An 18,323-nucleotide genomic window follows, 5' to 3' on the forward strand; every position below is an offset into this window, starting at 1 on the left:
AGGCGGGAGGAAGGAACGAGGGGAATAAAGATGGAATAAAATTTAATTTACATTCATTTACACAGGTTGCAGCGGCAGAGCGGGGCGCTGAACTGGTGTTTCAAGAAGAGGCAGGGTCAGGTTGGAATTAGAAAAAAAAGACAAGAGATGCAAATTTAGAGGTGAGAGTCACAGGGTGACAGCTTTATTGTGTGTGGAAATAATATTTACATAGAAAACAATCTGCCTATCACTCACACATACCCACACACACACATAAACACACACACACACACACTTTCGCCATCCATATGCTCCCCCTCCGACACTGACACTCAGTCTGTCACACTTCACTCCCCTCCACCCTCCTTTGCTGTCACTGCGCTCCCTCCTTCTCATTTCCTCTTCATGGCTGCAGGCCGTGGTGTCCTCAGTGTGAGAAACCAGCACTCACTGGAGAACGCAGCGCAACCACGAGCCGGACCCCCCGTCCTCGGTGCCGTCGGACCGGCCGTCTCCTCCTTCATCGATGTCATCATCATCGTCAGCCTCGTAATCTAAATTTGACAAGAAGGGGCAGGGGGGGGATTCGTCTCAACACGTGTCGGGTAAAATTAGCACATCAGTGTAATGTGCAATTCCACGGTCGGTCACTGAGGGTGTGAGTCAATAAATTAAGTGAACTTGTGTGAAATTGTGTGTTTTTTTGTACCGTCGGTCTCCTCGTCATCCCCCGTGTCCTCGTCTGATTCCAGTGAGCAGGAGTCTAATCGACTGTCTCTCTTCACTGTGACGTCACCCCTGAAACATTCACATGCACAATTAATTAGACACCTATTATCATCAGAAGTGTGCGTCACGCTCCGGTGCGTCCAAGTGTCCCTCCAGGAAAGAGGTGAGAAAGAAAGTTATTCACGTAAAGAATATAGTTGAGCAGTTCAGACTTTTAGTCTCTTCATGTGAGTTGTGTGGACAGGTGTTGTTGCCCACCTCTGCTTCCCTGAGCTGGGCAGCTGCTCCCATACGATGAGACTGCGACCTCCCGTGACCCACCGGTGGTCCCCGCTCCCCGTGGTCCACGCCGCGAAGCAGAGGATTCTGGGAGCTTCGGGCCAGGTCAGGGAGGCCAGGTAGCGGCAGTGAGGCAGAGAGAATACTGGAGGCAGGAGATGGAGTAGGGGGATGAAGGGAATGGAGGTCAACAGAGGAAAACAAAGTGGTTTCGATTTTTATCTTAAGTCCTTATCGTGCTGTCACGCTCTCCGGGTGGAGTGAGCAACTTCTGGTTGCACATGGTTTACTCTGGGACTCACAATTTAGCGCGCTGTCTCCATTTGCCAGATCATAGCAGGAGCCAATTAGGAGGCCTCCTGTCTGCTGGACACAATCTGTTACCCCGGTGATGCTGCTGTGATTGGTCAGCCTGGATGTCGTCCCTGTGATAATTGGACAGATGTTAGGTGGAAGGATTATGCAAATGTTCCCACATCTATTTTCCCTTTCCACTCTTTTTTTTTTTTCCCCCCCAACATCAAACACAAACACACAAACACTGCCCATCCCATTCCACAGCTCACCAGTCCTCCAGTGTAGGATTTTGAGCCAGGCTTGACCGTAACCCAGGAACAGTCTGTCCCCCCGCGGGCTGAGGGTCAGACGCCCACCTGTCCCCCCGTCGCAGCCCGTCACCCGGCCGCTCCAGCGGTGCAGCAGCCTCAGGGGGTCTTGCTTCGAACAGCGGTTCTCCCACACAGACACCCCTCCCTCGGCCGAGCCGCTGAACACCAGCGGACCCTGAGTCTGCGGAGGGCACAAGAGACACGGTTGTCATGGTGATTTGAGTCTTTACCCTGTGTGTGTGTGTATGTGTGTGTGTGTGTGAGGGAGCAAAAGGGAGAGAGAATGTGCGTGTTTGTGTGAAAGGAAAACAAGTGTACGAACACTTTCAAAATGTACGTTTCGGTGCCGCTGTCGGTTATAAATGGATTGTGTGCTTTGCATGATAAACAACAAAGAGGATGACAATGATGCGCTACGCTTTAATGCTCCAGGCATATTTTGATGACTGCAAATTGAAAAAAAAAAATGTGCATTTGCAGCTGTGGATTTCAATATTCATAAAAAGCCTTTTTGCTCAAAATATGTACAGTATGCTCTCTAAAATTGGCCAAGCTTACCTCCCAACAAATATCTTTGATTTCCATTTGAAAGCAATAAACAAGGAAAGCTTGTGTGAGGGGAAGAGAGTGCAGAAATACAGCCGTCTGATTTCCCGAGAAGAGGCTTTTTCACAAATTAGTAATCAAGACTTCTGAAGCTACTTTGGACAGCTTTTACAGAGAGAGAAACATTAGTGTGTGTGTGTGTGTTTTTTTCTGTGTGTGTCAGCCATTGCATTTTTAAAAATAGGCTGCAAATGAACAAACAGTTTGCGCGTCCTTCGGGGGCGGACGGTCGTGTCGGGGCCAGCGGGTGAGTGACCCACCCACCTGGATGGAGGTGACTGCTTCCTGATGAGCGTTGATTGACTGGCAGTTTTCGAAAGTGTGCCAGCTCCAGGCTTGAACTTTCCCTCCATCTGCGGGATGACGGAGTGTGAGGTTAACATGTGCTGACAGGCGGCTGGCAGTCATTATTGTTGGTCACGGTCGACCCACCTGAGCCTGACTGCCTAAACTGTTTGCCTCCATCTCTCGGATTCACCCTGATAGCCCTCTGCTACACTCACTAACTCACTGGCAGATGATACCACTGTGTCAGACCCTGCCTGCATTATTAGCAGTGCACACTGGTTTGAAACAGTGCGTTCAATTTAGGATGCATCTATACAGTACGGAAATAGTTATCAGGTCTGATATGACAACATGCACTTAACTATCCCCACCTGATCCGGTAATGATGTAGCCGTCGTCCTCGGGCACAAAGCAGAGAGCAGTCACAGCGTTGAAGGTGTAGATCGACTTAACACATTGCCCTGGAGGTAACGGGAAAACACTAATTTAATTGACAGGACACAGACCGGCAGTCAACCAGGCGCACATTGATTACAACTCACACACACACACACACGTTACTCAAACAGAGCCCTCAGGCGGCTTCTACCTTAATATATATATTTACATATCTCTGAGTGCATGTTTTTGCGTGTGTAAGCAGCATACCAATGCTCAGGGCCCAGATCTTCACGTAGCAGTCTGCAGAGCCACTCAGGATAAACCTCTCCTGGCTGGACAAAGACAGGGACCAGGCTGACGAGGGGACAAAGACAGACAAAAGACCAGGAGGGGAGAAAAGAGGAGGAGGAGGAGGAAGAAGCAGGGATCAGAAAGAGAGAGAGAGAGAGAGGTGAAGACAAAAAGATTAAGCTGAGAGGAAGCTGTAAATAGGTGATGATGCACAAAGTGAAAAAAAAAGAGGAAGCTCACAAGAAAGATGCAAAAAGAGAAGAAGATACACGTTTTTTTTTAAAAAAAAGGAATAATAATTAGCCAGTGAGTCCTGTGACTTTAGTTCACCTGAGCTGCATCATTTATGCACGGCGCCTCTAGACTCTGTATTTTAAGTTAAAGGGAAATGATATGTGGAGTGTGTAGGAGAGGAGCCAGTGGAGGCCGTCGGAGTTCAAGTGATGGAAGGCTGCCTGCTTCAGACAGACAGTGAACTCTCTAAAGTGCCGAGCGAGGTTATCTCTCGCTGGGGTTGATCTGATGAACTGCTCCTATAATTACCAGACTGCAGGACACGGGCATTACTCAGCTGCAGTCGGCTGTGTGTGTGTGTGTGTGTGTATCCGGCTCACCCAGTCTCTTGCAGTACTCGGGGGGAGGCGCAGACAGACAGGTAACCCCACCGGTGTGACCCCCCAGGTTCTTTTGCTCTGTTGCCGTGGGAACGTGCCACACCTTTACCGTCGTGTCTCGGCTTGGAAGATGAAGTTGAGAGAGTGAGAAAGAGGACGGAAGATGGAAGAGAAAGGTCAGGGCAAGGTGGGGGGGGGGGGGAGAAGGCGGCGAAAACAAGCAAAGTTAAAAGGCGTTTGACACAAGACACGAGGGAATTGAGCCGAGCGTTCGGGGCGGGTGAAGAAAAACAAATAGATGTCAGACAGAGGAGAGGGAGAGAGAGCGGAAGCGTATTAAGTAATAAATTAGGTGAAATGTTCACTTTGCACATCCATTATGCAAATCGGGGCTTCTTTGCTGCCTTACCTTCCAGAAACCACCAGGTTGTCAACGGCAACCACGCAGGTGACTATGTCATTGTGACCCTCTAACAGCCTCAAGCGAAACTTCGCCTTCTCCCAAGACGCTTTGAGGGATGTAAATTCAGCCTCTGTGAAAGAAATGATTTGTGCAATTAGCAGTTGTTGACTCATCAGCGCCCCGGCTTGTTAATCTACACAGTTCTTCAATATGGATTAGTCTGCCACAGAGAAGTTTGGGGGCTAATTTAGCTCCAAGGATGCAAAACGTGGGCCCTGTCTTCAGGGAAGTGAATGCAGCCTGTTGGTTTTTCATACTGGCAGCCACATGGGTTTGTTAGTACTCCTCGGGGCATACATGTATAATCTGTTTTTAGCCGTTAATAGGAAGTGAAGGCACTGGATTGTGCTTTTAACAGCCCGTGATAAACTGTAATAACAATCTCCTTTGCTACTTTTCTTAATTATCCCACCTTCCTTTCGCAGTTGCTGCTCCTCGTCAAAGTCTGGACAGCCTCCTGACTCGCCTCGGCTGTGATCTGACACCTTGGCTGGCGCTGTCCTTTCCTGCTGTCTGCCCATCTCCGCCGCCCCTCCCGCTGTCTCCCTCTGCCTGGCAGCCAGCGCTGGCGTTGCCTGAGCTTTGGACTCATCTTCTCCCTTAAGGATCTTGGAGGCTGGAGGCGTTTGTGATGGAGGGGCCCCAGGAGCATCCACCCTGTGCCAATGCAGAAAGCGAGAGCTGAATGAATAATCAAGATGCAAACTGCACACTGCCTCCTCTGTGACAGCGGGCGTACCTGTGGAGGATCCCCAAGTCCCATACAAACAACAACACTACTTCTTAATGAGCTGCCGGTCTGTGTATTAAGAGAGAATGAGTGTTTCATTCAGTTTGATGTTGATATCCTCACAGGCTGATTACAGTAATCTGCTCAAAGGCCTCGAGGAGCTTCAGTATGGGGGGGTGACGTCCCTGAGTGATGTTTACATGACACATTACGAACAGTAGAAAGTTCCCATTTTCTTACAGCATGACAGAATTTGACCTCCAGTGTGTTTGGATAGACATACAAAAAGATCAAAGGCTTCAAAGTGAATGTTGTTGCTTTTGAAGAATTATGTTTCTCTCCATCTGCACCCCCACCCCCTCTCGCCGGTACCTCTCCCTCACTTCCTTACACTTGTCTTTTCATCTTCTCCTTTTTTCCGTCTCCCACAATCCCCAGAGTTTGCTGCGGGCCAGAAAGCTGCAGCTGAAGCTCAGCCAATCTGGAACGCAGCTCCGCCTTCCTGGAGATCTGAGGGGAAAGAAAGCACGAGATTGGTTGTAAACCAAGCTACTAAATCCACAAGTTGTTTATATGCACAACCAACATGCTCAGTCTGTCTTGATTTATTAGGCTGCAACTGGCAACATACGCTACACTCCTGCCTGATTCTGAGTTATGAAATATGCATGAATGGGGGAATTAAGCATGTCAACTTGATATCAAGTGGCTGTTTCCTTTGTTAAAGGAACATTCCACCAATTGTTTTTAACCCACTTCACTTGCCAACAACCACTGTGTGATGTCTTTTCTGCTTTTATATCAAACCGTTCTGTAGACTGAGGAAATAAGCAGGCTTGTGTCATCATGGTTTAGACTAGAGGGTGAAACTATAGAATTTGTCCAGATGTGGACACTGAACAGGCAGAGAGTGCAAAGAAGAGGGGGGGCGGGGGTCCATTACTGAGGACTAAAAGTCAGGGTATCTGTGGCTTTAATTTTCACAGTGGAGGCAGAGATACTACAATTATAGGCTATATATAACCTGGGTAAAGGTTGTGAAATGCTCCCTTTGATAATCCTGGACTGAAAGTACATTGTATTTTATGGAGAATTTGTCAGGAGATGTGTTTTACTTTTAAAGTTTAAGTATCATAAAAAAAAGTATTTTGTTAACCCCTGCCCATGTGCTATTATATTACTGAACTGTATAACTTTTCCGGAGCCGTTTCCAGTTGAAATGAGCTAATTCTAGCTACTACCTATACTGCTGGCTCAGTTAATGGGTTTAATCTACAGTAAGTCATTATTATTTCATATTAAAGTGTCGTTAGTAATGAACTCGTCATGTTTTGCATTTAAATTTTTTATCTGAAAAGCCAGAAGTGACTGTATAACTGTGGCTGTCAAGAAAATGTATAAAAGAATTAAAAGCAGTGATTCCCTCTAAAAAAAAAAAAAAAAAAAAAAGTATCATAAAACAGAAATACTCAATTTATGTGCAAGTATCACCGAGCTGTACTAAAGCACAGAACTTGACAGTGAATATAATTATGGCACATTCAGCCACTATTTGTGAGTCTCCCAACTTCATGGAAATGCAAATGTGGCGAGTCTCAACATGTAAAATCTACCTAATTTTACTTAAGGTGATAAATGTGCACAGATAACTTTTAGGGAGTCTGCTTTTGTGTCAAAACACTCTCTGGTTAGTTGTGGGCCATTTCATGATAAACTAAGTGCACACAAAGGAAACTGACACAAACGTCACTAATTCTAAGCATTATACCACAGTAACCCTCACCCTCACCCTGCCTGCAATCTTCAGATGTAAATGTATGGACAGTACAGTGTGCATTTATATTCTTGTCTCCAATTAGGGATGTAAGGTCAGTTTGGTAGAGGAAAAAAAACACAGTAAAGGGCATAATCATAACTTATAACACTCAGACACTGCCCTTTAACAAACTGAGGCCGTCCTCTGAAGTTCCTCATCATTATTTTCTGATACACTTTGAGGAATGTGTGAACTTCTGAGCCACTAATCATTTGCTTATTTATTTTTTTTAAGTTATTCACCAAGTCTTAAGAAGAGGCTTTGTGGTGGAAACCAACGTCTCTGTGGAAACGCACATAACAATGTATCAGTTTCATTAAAACATCATCTTTATTTAACCATGTGTGATACTTTATGGACTGTTCTGTGTGATTATGACACTCCACTCTACAAACAATCTGAAGATTAATATCTAATCTCTTTTATTATTATTTAGAGAGAGAGAGAGAGAGGTGTGGGGTGTTGTCATTCATAACCTGTTGTTACACCTGAGGGAAATCTATTGAGGATTTGCCAAATTCACACAGAAGTTCACATGAAAAATAAAGAAAGTCAGATTAAGTGTTTCTGTACCTTGAATATCTCCTCTGGGGTGAGACTGATTTTAATTTCCAGATTCTCAATCTGTCTCAACTTCTTCTGCAGCTTCCTCACCTCCCCCATCTGTGGCACTGGGCTCCACTAAAGACTAAAAGCTCCGCGGGTTAATTTCTCTCCGGGCTGCCTGGCTCTGACTCTCCAGTTGTCGGAGAATGTCAAACACGGCACATCGCCTCTTACTGAAGGGCCTGGAGAGCTTTGAATAAATAAAGATGTATCACACAGCTCAGCAGCACGGCGGTGGCACTGGGGGGAGACGTGTCGCCGGATGTTGATGATCATGTTAGACGTGTATACCTGTCCTTGCAGCGCCACCGTGTGCACACTCGGGGTATTGCACCGAGAGCTGTTCTTAAATCAATACGCTGGGTCCCAAGTGCACAGTTTAATGTCCCTTTATTTCCGACGACATGGTAGTGTTTCAGAGAGTTAAATATTTCATCCGTTTTTTACACCGACAAGGACAGAAACGCGACTCATTAGAAAAAGTGTCCACCGGAGGACAGGCGCGGTGGAGCCGTGTTGCCTTCAAGTGCTAGAATTTAGCTTGTATCTTTGACTTACTCACTCATCACTCAATAAACAGACAGAAATGATAATAAGACACCAAAGAAAATGTAAAAGATAGAATTAAAAAGGCAACTTAAGGATCAGCAAACAAACAACAACAAAAAAGCATTAGCAATAAATCACACAATTGCATAGTTCAGTACAATTTGGGATTTTGTAGTAACCGATAGCTTGTGGTTGTTAAAAAACAAACTGTTACAGTTACCCTGCATCTAAGTAACATCGTTGACACAATCCACATATTAACTTTGTTCTCGTGACAGAGAAAAAGTCCTTTGAGGGTTTCAAACTGACGCCGACACCAACTGGATACTGTTATTTCCAACAGGACTTGAAGGCATCATTAATGGCCTTCTCGCTTTGACGACCCAAAAGCCCACATTTTCCTAAAGTAAACACAAATAAACGACCATATCGGAGCAGATCAGTCTTTCTACACATCCTTGGTAGCAGCCACCGCTAGCCAGCGGCCGGAGGACCGGAGGTATTTAATAAATGTACATTTTAAAGTGTTCAGTGTGTGTGCCTCCGTTAGAGGAAGTGACATCAAAACACAGGCTCCTTTTGTCTGACGACCTTATCCGGAGGAAGTGAAGCTCAGACGAGGCAGCTGCTTAACCGGAGGGGAAAAAAAAAAATCTTAAAAAAAAAAAAAAAAAAAAAAAAAAAGGCGAAGAGTAGAAAAAAACTTGAGTGGTTTGCAGGAATTTGGACAGATTTGGAAACCGAGTCCAAATCGTCCCGGCCCACGGGAGTTCCGGGGTGGGAGACGGACTCGTCTGAACCGGTAAACGCCACTATTCTCCATGCAGTGTGTAGTATTTGTGGTAGATTTGCACGACTCTGCTGCCGCCTCTCCGCCCGTCTCCACAGCCGGAAGTCTGTGAGGATGGTCTATTGGTTTTTTTTCTCTTCGCTTCAGTTTTTTTTATCCTTTTTTTTTTTTTTTTTTTTCCTTCACTGCTATGCTTGTTATTTTCCCCAAGCAGGAGGGCACTGCAGCCTCACTGTGCTGTCTGCTAACTGTGTGTTAATCAGCACGTCGGGCCTGATTAACCACAACATGCAAGGAGCCGAAATGGATTCCTGCTGTTGAAGCTATCCTACTGTAAACATTAACATACATCGGATTGGTGGCGTTTTTAGTGAACTTAGCGACACATCTGCTTGTTTTGTTTTGTTTTGTTTTGTCTCTGCTAAACCAACTTCTAGCTACCTAGCTGGATGTGCTGTAAATATCCACTCAATCCCCGGCACTTACTGCATGTTCGCGCTCAAAACCCCTGAACACTGTAGGCTACCTTACAGGTAAAGTCCAGTGGAGAAAGTTGACCAGTACATCTCATTATCGATGTTTTAGCTGATCCAGGAGCAGTACGTTTTAGCACACATTTTGTGAATAACGACTGTATTGAAGCTATCAACCTCAACCTCAAGAGACCAACATGTTACTACACGGATGGTTTCACTCTTTGTGTCCGCCGTGGTTCGTCTTATTCGTTATTTAATGTTAATATTTATTTTAATCAGATAGCCTAAGTTACCTCTCATAATCTCGTTAATTATTGAATTATTCGTTAATTGGACTGTAATCAGTAGGATCCTATAGGGCTGCATGGGCCTAAGGCTGCACATCAACATCAATATCAGGGCAAAGGGAAGGGAGCACTCAACCTTCAAGAGGCCTTCACTTGGGGCATAATGTGTGGGAATTTAGACTTATTTCCCCCTTTTTATTTTTTATTTTTTACATGTTACAGCAGTGAGATCACATATGATAATGGCTGCTTCAGTTTCAGTGTCCTGGTTTATTTGCTCACTGTCACATCTCAGTTGTTCATTTGAATAGCACAGGGCCGATGTTAATGTTGTTGCGCTTTTCCTTCTTTGCCAAGGTGGAAATATCTGCTGTGGAAACTCTGTGAATCTGTCAGGAAGTGTGCACCAGCTCAGTGTGAATTAATGGGTGAAAAGACATGGGTCAAGTTTGACCAGTTGATTGCAGATCTTAAAGAAAGGGCCTTGTTTCCATTATTCCAGATGATATTTTGCTTTACAAGGCACTGTCTTAGTACTGAATTAGGATTTAAAACAGTTACCTCTTGGCAAACCTGGGACAATGTGATGGTATAGACAAAAGCACTTGAGATTAAGACTTTGTTCCAGCACTGATAAGACTGATTTTATTGATCTTCAGGAGGGAAATTTAGCACATGGTTGTAGGTGCAGGAAATCACTTGGTGTCATTCAGGTCTTATCCCAATAGACTGCAAAGTAATTGGCCACTTACGCACATATTACTATTTTTAAATCACTTTAGCGATGTGGTGCTCTGGTTTGTAGTTTTAATGCTAGCCACACGTGCTCAGTTGCCAGTTTATCAGGTGTACTTAGCTTAAACTAATGCAGTCTAATACAACGGCTCTGCAATAAATCCGACCTTCATGAAGGTTATAATGCAGTTTTTGTGGAAACTGTTTCAGAGACGTGCTGCTGATTCAACTTTATGGGCATTTTGGCAGCTGTAGTTTGCGGTGCTGCTGAATTATATTGCCATTTACTAAAAGGTTTTTGCAATATATTGTCCACCACCATCAGCACAATAAACTACAGCATCTATAATGACCATAAAGTTAGTCTCCATGTGATATAACTCTTTTGGTCAGGGTTGAATTGTGCTTTTTAGCTGCTTCGTTCTGTGTCCTGTTGCATGTGTAATTGCCGTGTTTGTATTTATATGCAGTATTTAATTTTTGCTGTTTTTGTGTCGTTCCAGAAATGATGGAAGATTCTCATTTTAATTCATCATATTTCTGGTCTCCCGTCCCCACTGTGCAAGGACAGGTAAGACTGGACAACACATGGACAGTATGTATTTTCCTTTTTTTGCAATCAAATTTGACAGTATGTATTTCAAACTTTAACTCTGTTTTAAAGCATGCATCCATCTCCAGATCAGAATCAATTTTTTCCCATCCAAAGATGACAAACTCTCCACTCTCCCGACAGATTGAGAATGCCATGTTCCTGAACAAGGTGAAAGAGCAACAGGAGAAGAATGCATCCTTCCCTCCTTCCTCTGCATCCCACTACCAAACAGCTCTTCTCACCATCCCCAATCCTGGGGCCAAGACAGATGGAGGAGCCCAGGCTGGGAATGCGACACACCTCCACCCTCCTCACAGCACCCAGAACATCACGGTGCTGCCTGTCCCCTCCACAGGCATCATGACAGCAGGTGAGTCTGTTTGTGCACAGGGGGCGAGCCTCTGGGTGTTTCACACTCTGGGAATGTTTTTGTTTATTTCACGATAGATTTGACGAGGTGCAACAAGGTGCGATTTGAAAACGGAACGAGACCAAAGGTTTAGGTTGGAAGACTATCGCATAAGTTTAGTTCTGAACAATGAGATAACAGCAGCGCAATAACTGGTCTACTTTATGAGTTCAAATTGAAAAGCACTGAAGGGCTCAGGGTAAAGTTTGCCGGTAGAATGAAGTCAGAGTTTATGCTACAACCTCAGGGGTTTCCTCAAATAGTGTGACAACAACATTGTGCTATCAAACTCTTCTGTAGCATAATGTTAATACTTCAACACAACGCACTTTAGAACAGAATATTGTCTAACTATCTCTTAGTTTTCTCTGATTTAGCGCTGCCTGCTGTCTCTTTAGTACAGTGTCATTATTCCTCTTTCTCTGTCTCTTTCTTTAGCGGGTCTGGTCATCACGACTCCCCAGGGGACGCTAGTCTCTCCCACCTCCTCTCAGTCGTTTGTGTCTGGTCATCCAGCAACAACCATGATTGTCTCTGCACTCCATTCTCAAGGTGAAACACAGTGAATGACACATTTAGCTTATGATATATCTATTATCTGTTTTCTAAAATGTTTTCTATAGAGCTTTCTTTCATCGGGACTGGGCTTCTTTGAAGAACAACTCTCTCAAGCACACGCACACACACTATTCAGAAGTTATGATTGCAGTACAAAGTTAGATGCAAGAAAACAGAGCTGATAAAATCACACAAGCTTTGCAGCTTTTAATTTTGTTTTTAGAGGTTTTGAACATGATCAGACCTGTTTACTTTTTCTAAGTGTTGTTTTTCCGAGTGTCCTTTTCATTAGGCCCAGGCTATGAGAGAGAAAATACAATCTGATTTTCCTGAGCTCGCTCTCAGAGATCAAAGCATGTATTGATCTCAGGAGGTACAAACCAAAAGAACCAGAGAATGAAGAGCAAATAATCTAATTTCTTATCCAGGCTTTGTTCGTAACTTGGGATTTTACCTCTTAAAGTAGAATCAGAAATATCTTCCATATGCAGGAGGTGCTGTCGCAGTTTCTCATATTGTTGTGTTTTATTTCTAGGGAGGGAGCCATATTCAGCATTTGGAGTTACTTTTCTTCAGACTCCCACGTCAAAATAAAACTTTCGGCCAGTACCCACAAGGCCAAATACACCTTCAGTACTAATAACATATGAGGGCAACCATCGCATTCACAATCTTGTTCTGTTAAAAGAAGGTCTTTTACCTGCCTACAGAAAGGGATTTTATTGTACTTTGCTAGAATTGGTCAAGGGAAACTGATGTAGTTAAGTCATGGACTATTATCATTTTGACAGTTTGTTTTACCCAACAGGAATACGCCTGGTTTAGTTTAGTAGCTTTTTATCCAAATTCTCTGTCCTTGCTCATTCAAAGGCAATTACAAGTGAAGAATGCACAAAAAACAATACTTCCTGCACCTCACATGAGTTTAAAAAAAAAGTCAAAAGTGCTCTGTCCTCTAAACGCTGCTATTTATCTTGTTGTAGACAAAAAGGAAGGGGATGGGACATCCCATGTTGTCGTGATGCCTGCGCCCTCAAAACGAGGCAGGAAGAAGAAGACCACGGTACCCCGGGTCGGACCCGTGGGTGGACCAGGAAATGAAACGCTAATCCTGGCTCATCTGGCATCTGGCGGCCAGGTAGGAAAATAAAGATGTAAAACAGAGACGCGAGCAGATGATCAGATAAGTTAGAATTTTGTTTCTGATAGGTGACATCTTTGCAGCATCACGGTGGAGATCCATATGACCTGTCGAACGAAGACGAGGACCGTGGCCCGAAGGACAGCACCAAGACATACAGGTATGGTGGCAAAAAAAAATATATAATGCAAGCAACACCTGCTGTGTGTCCCCATTTCTCCTTGCTCTAGCTGTGGAATGCAAGCGCATCTGTTCTTCTGTGTCCTGTCGAAATCAGCGTAGAGATGTCGAGCTTTTATAGATGAACTAGGCGCTGCTGGATAGACACACCTTGACACACACCCAGACACCTCTTCTAAACACACTTCACTGCATGCTGTGGCAGAACGTGCCTGCTTCGTAGTGGACAGTTGATTCCTTCTTTCAAAAAAATGTATTTGACGTACAAATACATCAGCGCTTCATAGATGCTATCTGCGCACACTGGACATGAACCTGCCCTCTGCTGTCCTCTTTGTCTTTATGCAGCATGCTCCTTCAGTTGTGATCTTTCAAGTCCTGCTCTTTCACTTTTTTATAGTATCTATGTGCCTTTCCCCTTCAATTTTCACTGATATCTCCCTCGACATCTTTCCCTGTGTTTACATGTCCCTGAACCAACTTCTGTCTTCATCAACCTTTCTTTTATTGTTCAAATTTCTTCATTTTTTTTGTCTCATCTTATTTCTCTCTGTGGGTCATTGCTTCATTTCCCTCTCTCTTTCCACCACCCTCTCCTGATTTCCCCCCACTTTCTCACCCTCTCTTGTTTTCTGGTGTCTCCTTTTCTGTATATGTCTCCTTTTTTTCTCCCTTCCCTCGTGTTCTTCCGTCCTGCCCCTGCCTCCCTCCTCCTCCTCCTCCTCCTCCTCCTCCTCCTCCTCCTCCAACCCAAACCCATACCCCTACCCCCTCCCATCTCTGTGTCTCTCCGCCTGTAGGTGCCGGATGTGTGCGGCGACCTTCTTCAGTAAGTCTGATATGCAGATCCACTCCAAGTCGCACACAGAGGCCAAACCTCACAAGTGTCCTCACTGCGCCAAGTCATTCGCCAACTCCAGCTACCTGGCCCAGCACATCCGCATCCACAGCGGGGCCAAGCCTTACACCTGCTCCTACTGCCAGAAATCTTTCAGGCAGCTCAGTCATTTACAGCAGCACACACGGTACTGCAGAACCCCTCCCTCCCCTCCTCTACCCTTCCCTCCCACCACCTCCTCCTCCCCCTATTACCACCCCCACCCCCCCCCCAAACCCTGTACCATATTCCCTGTCCTCTGATCCTGTCTTGCCAAAAATTCCTTCTCGAAGCCCAGACTCCTGTCTTCTTCTTCCACCTGGGGAAGAGAGCGGAGCGGCGTGCAGATGCACATTACACTGCCTTGTAGATGTTGGCTCGCATGCTACCAGTTCCACCATGAAGTGACCTTTTTGGAAAATTAGAATTCAGATCGCACCTTTTTAAGTTGGGCTTCGTCCATGAAATGATTTTCCATTATTTATACACTAATCAGAATGGCAATTTAAAATGCATGGAGCTCTTGTTGTATGAATTGACACAATGAGAATATTTGACCCTTTTTTATTTATTTTTTTAATTTTAATTTTATTTTTTCCATTTGCCTGTGTGCACACCTCTTGCTTCCCTTTATACTCTTTGCACTGCATCATATATTTTTCCTGCTTTACACACCTCTACGTGTTTCTTTTGTCTGCATGCTCTGTCATCTCTTCTGCCAGTGCTTCTTTCACTGAAACACACATACACATTTAGAAAAACATGTTGAAATGAAAGTTTTTTTAGGCAGGCTTTGTTCCATTGAGCTTCCCCATGTAACCCATTGTATTACTGTCTCTTATTGGTGCTTTGAATGGTGATGCTCAATAGAAATCCTCTGCTGTCACACTCTGCTTTCATGCTGTTGCTGTTGTTTGTTTCCCCCTTTTTTTTCTCTTTTCTTTTTGGGCGTCCTCAAATCAGTTTGCAGTCATTTCTGGAGGCATGTTGATTTGCAGTGATGAAATCCAATCATTAAATTGGAAACAAAACATCTATAACATCTCATTTTGTTGACAATGTTGGGTGTCAATGTTATGCACTTTGAAATGACACACCCTTCTTGGAAAGTGTAAATGCTGTAGGTGTAGATGATGAAGTTAAGATGTATTATTATTTGTTATATTTATTAATAAGTTATATTTTACCACCCCATACTTTTCTTAATTTGTCTTGGATGTCTTTCTTCAAATGTTTTTTTATGGATGTAAGGGTTGTAAAGCACAGTATCATCTTCTCTTACAATCCCATGTTCCTTTCTCTGCCGCCTCCCTGTCTGCCCCCATTAGGAATCACACAGAGTCAAAGCCTCACAAGTGTCCCCATTGTACCAAGTCATTTGCCAACTCTAGCTACCTGGCCCAACATATCCGCATCCACACCGGCGTGAAACCCTACACCTGTTCCTACTGCCAAAAGTGCTTCAGACAGCTCAGTCACCTTCAGCAACACAACAGGTAAGTGAGTCACTGGTGTTGGGTTTCTCATCAGCCTCTGTGTCTTTCTGTGGTCGAGTTAGATCACCATGAAAGTGATGGGAGGGCATGCACGTACATGTATGTGTTTGTATTGTGTTTCTCTACAGGATTCACACCGGAGATCGGCCGTACAAATGCTCCCATCCAGGCTGTGAGAAATCCTTCACACAACTCTCAAATTTACAGGTGTGGCAGAGTTTACATCTCCTTTCAGACAGTGCATGGCATGCTTATGTTATTTCCTGTATTACACAACCCTACACTATACTGTGACCCTTTTTGTTTTTTTGAATAACCATTTTTTCTCAGTCTCACCGGCGTCAACACAACAAGGACAAGCCCTACAAGTGCACTAACTGCAATAAAGGATACATAGACGCAGCAAGCCTGGAGGTGCACATGTCCACACACACTGTCAAACACGCCAGGATCTACTCCTGTGGTCTCTGCAACCGCACTTATACCTCAGTAAGACAAATGTCCATTTCTGAAGAGCATTTCTACATGAAACACTATGAATCGCCTCACTGGCAACAGACACCTGGCAGCTACTTTACACCGTGTAGTCATCATGTGTCCACTGTTTCCCCTCTGCCTATCCTCCCTTCATCTCAGGAGACGTATCTGGTGAAACACATGGAGAAACACAACCCAGACCAGTTGACTGCACCCGCAGTGGTGGCAGCACAGACGACACAACAGAACCAGAACCAAAGCCAGGCCCAGGGCCAGGCTGGAGCTCAGAGCCGGGTAGAGAGTGCAGATGGAGGATCGAGCCGCCCCGGGGGAGCTGGGAGCGGAAGAGCAGGTGGAGGCCAGCAGGGACAAAGCCAGGGCAACTACCCCCAGTCAGAAAACATGCCCTGTCCATTTGACCTGCACCAGTATAAGACAGTGTCTGCCAGTGACATCCAGTACAAACCAGTCAGTGTGGCTGACATTACTTCCCACAAGGACCTCTGTCTTACTGTGTCAGCATCCACCATTCAAGTGGAGCACCTCAACCCTTAGAGGTGATGAAAGGAGGGGTGTATGTGGGGGAGGGCAGGGAAGTTAAGAATACAAGAAATGGAGGATGGAGAATCAAAGGAGAAAAAAAAAAGCAATACTATGATGACACACGAACTTTGAACATCTGACTGTGCCTGACCGATGACTTGAGGCAGACAGGACAAATGATATGGTGACACAATATACTGAAGGCTATAATTTTGTTTTATTTTTTTTATTTGTCTTTTATTTTCTTTCTGCCTTGCTTGGTTTGTTTTCCTTTTGCCTAGCTATTCCGTCTTAGTAGAAAGTGCATGTAAAGGCTGCAATAAAATATGTATCGGTCCATCACAGTGATGGTTTTTAAGAGAGGAAGAAAGTCAAAGAAACAGTGCTTCAGTCGTTTTATCATCTCCGGCTCTTCCCTACAAATACAGTTTCGGCCGTAGAAATTTATGGTCTCTCTGTCGACAAACTTGGTGGGTAACTGAAGGTAAATTTTTATACTTTAATACAGAGGCTTTCAGTTTTTACTCAGTGTTATTACCTTTACTATGTTGTAAAATACATGACTGCAGTTAAATTTTTTTTTTTGACCTTAAAAGGGATGTAGAGGTTATTTCTTTTTCAGGAAAGAAAAAATATCAATCAAGTATATATATATAGATATATATACTACCAGTTTATAAATAATGATTGTGTGTTTAAAGGATGTGGTAATCCATATAACCTATTTAGACCCATTCGCAGGCCTTCTCATGACCTTCTGGGGAATGATGTGCCAGTTCATGTTTCATGTAATCCTATTGTACTGCTTTGCGTGTATGTCTTAAGAGTAATGTTATCCAAATGTGTACTTGCTGTTATATTTCCACAATAACATTTACAGTACTTTATAGACATACTTAAACATCTGAAAAATTGTGGGTTTTTTTCTGCTTATAATACAATAAATCCTATGAAATTTTCTTATTGGCATTTGTTCTGTTTCAGTTTAATGCCAAATGATTTTTTTTTTAGTGCCATGCATATACTCATGTACACATTTGACTTTATCTGTCCTGTTGTTTTTATCCCAGTTATGGTTTATCACTTTTTTTGTTTGGCAGATTAATCCTAGATTTTAAAGCCTAATAAGGGATGGGGCAACACGTTAGCTTCAGCTATGCCCTATATATACATCACACATCTGTTGCATTGCTTATCTGTGTGTGTAACAATGTTCTGTATGGTCCCTGTTAAATAAAGTAATAAATATAATTTCCTTATGTGCCACAGTGGCTCAATGTAGGGACATGAATATAGGACTGTGGCTATATTTTAATCAACCAATTATTTTCTAAGGTAATTGATTTATTAGTGTATAAACTGTAAAGTTAATATAATATAATAAGGTTCTGACAAAACAGTCAAAACCCAAAAACATTCAATAGCTAATACTGACTTTTGAGAGGCCACTTTTTTTGGGGGGGGGTTACTTAAACATTGAACAAATCTTTAAAATGATTAGTTATTTAACTTTCTATTAATTTATCAATTCATTGAGGACATTGTCTCCTATCTTCCGGGGATATTTGAATGTTGCACACCATGCTGACTTAAGTAGCCTACGTACAAAGGTCTTAATGACACTATTCAATAGTGCACTGCTCCTCAGCGTCCAGGTATATTTATTGTTTCAAGCCATACAGTCCATGTTTCAAGCATAATACAAGCATGTCTGCTCTGCAGGAATGTGCAAATGTGTGAGGTGTTTACAAAAGTGGGCAGTACCATTAAAGTGTGTGTGGGGGGGGGATCTCCGCCAGATAAACTAAAATGTCCAC

The 18,323-nt window shown here is 43.8% G+C and overlaps 2 protein-coding genes across 9 annotated transcripts; one reads left to right on the forward strand and one right to left on the reverse strand.

The window, feature by feature from the left end:
* Positions 1-154: 154 nt before the first annotated feature.
* Positions 155-7,658, reverse strand: LOC146971963 (uncharacterized). The gene is made up of 13 exons (XM_085801617.1): positions 7,361-7,658; positions 5,363-5,481; positions 4,654-4,898; positions 4,188-4,311; positions 3,779-3,900; positions 3,141-3,227; positions 2,864-2,953; positions 2,469-2,557; positions 1,557-1,779; positions 1,293-1,415; positions 970-1,135; positions 692-780; positions 155-536 (listed from the first exon to the last, which is right to left on the reverse strand). The coding sequence occupies exons 1-13, from the start codon at positions 7,448-7,450 to the stop codon at positions 430-432; spliced, it is 1,674 nt and encodes a 557-aa protein (XP_085657743.1). The 5' UTR covers positions 7,451-7,658; the 3' UTR covers positions 155-429.
* Positions 7,659-8,527: 869 nt separating this feature from the next.
* On the forward strand, positions 8,528-17,465 carry znf384b (zinc finger protein 384 b). Of its 8 annotated transcripts, none has more exons than XM_085801609.1 (11): positions 8,537-8,744; positions 10,734-10,825; positions 10,967-11,195; positions 11,673-11,786; positions 12,776-12,930; positions 13,002-13,093; positions 13,914-14,138; positions 15,319-15,486; positions 15,615-15,693; positions 15,817-15,975; positions 16,123-17,465. In XM_085801609.1, exons 2-11 carry the CDS (start codon positions 10,736-10,738, stop codon positions 16,516-16,518), a joined length of 1,707 nt encoding a protein of 568 aa, XP_085657735.1. In that variant the 5' UTR covers positions 8,537-8,744; positions 10,734-10,735; the 3' UTR covers positions 16,519-17,465. The 8 variants fall into 8 exon arrangements, with proteins under 8 accessions (XP_085657742.1, XP_085657735.1, XP_085657736.1 ...); XM_085801610.1 differs by having other exon boundaries at positions 13,017-13,093; XM_085801611.1 differs by having other exon boundaries at positions 10,734-10,801.
* The last annotated feature ends 858 nt before the right edge of the window (positions 17,466-18,323 follow it).

Source organism: Trachurus japonicus, chromosome 16 (assembly GCF_045865225.1).
Source record: "Trachurus japonicus isolate A0001 chromosome 16, Traja_1.0".
Lineage (NCBI taxonomy): Eukaryota > Metazoa > Chordata > Actinopteri > Carangiformes > Carangidae > Trachurus > Trachurus japonicus.

What these genes read in the sequence shown, in the direction of transcription:
- LOC146971963 (XM_085801617.1), bottom strand. Translation starts at nt 7,450, where the DNA reads ATGGGGGAGGTGAGGAAGCTGCAGAAGAAGTTGAGACAGATTGAGAAT. An exon ending in AACCTGGTGGTTTCTGGAAG is followed by an intron (nt 3,901 to 4,187) that starts GTAAGGCAGCAA and finishes TCATCTTCCAAG; the next exon opens with CCGAGACACGACGGTAAAGG. An exon ending in TGGAGACAGCGCGCTAAATT is followed by an intron (nt 1,136 to 1,292) that starts GTGAGTCCCAGA and finishes TCCTGCCTCCAG; the next exon opens with TATTCTCTCTGCCTCACTGC.
- znf384b (XM_085801609.1), top strand. Translation starts at nt 10,736, where the DNA reads ATGATGGAAGATTCTCATTTTAATTCATCATATTTCTGGTCTCCCGTC. An exon ending in CTCTGCACTCCATTCTCAAG is followed by an intron (nt 11,787 to 12,775) that starts GTGAAACACAGT and finishes ATCTTGTTGTAG; the next exon opens with ACAAAAAGGAAGGGGATGGG. An exon ending in CACAACTCTCAAATTTACAG is followed by an intron (nt 15,694 to 15,816) that starts GTGTGGCAGAGT and finishes ATTTTTTCTCAG; the next exon opens with TCTCACCGGCGTCAACACAA.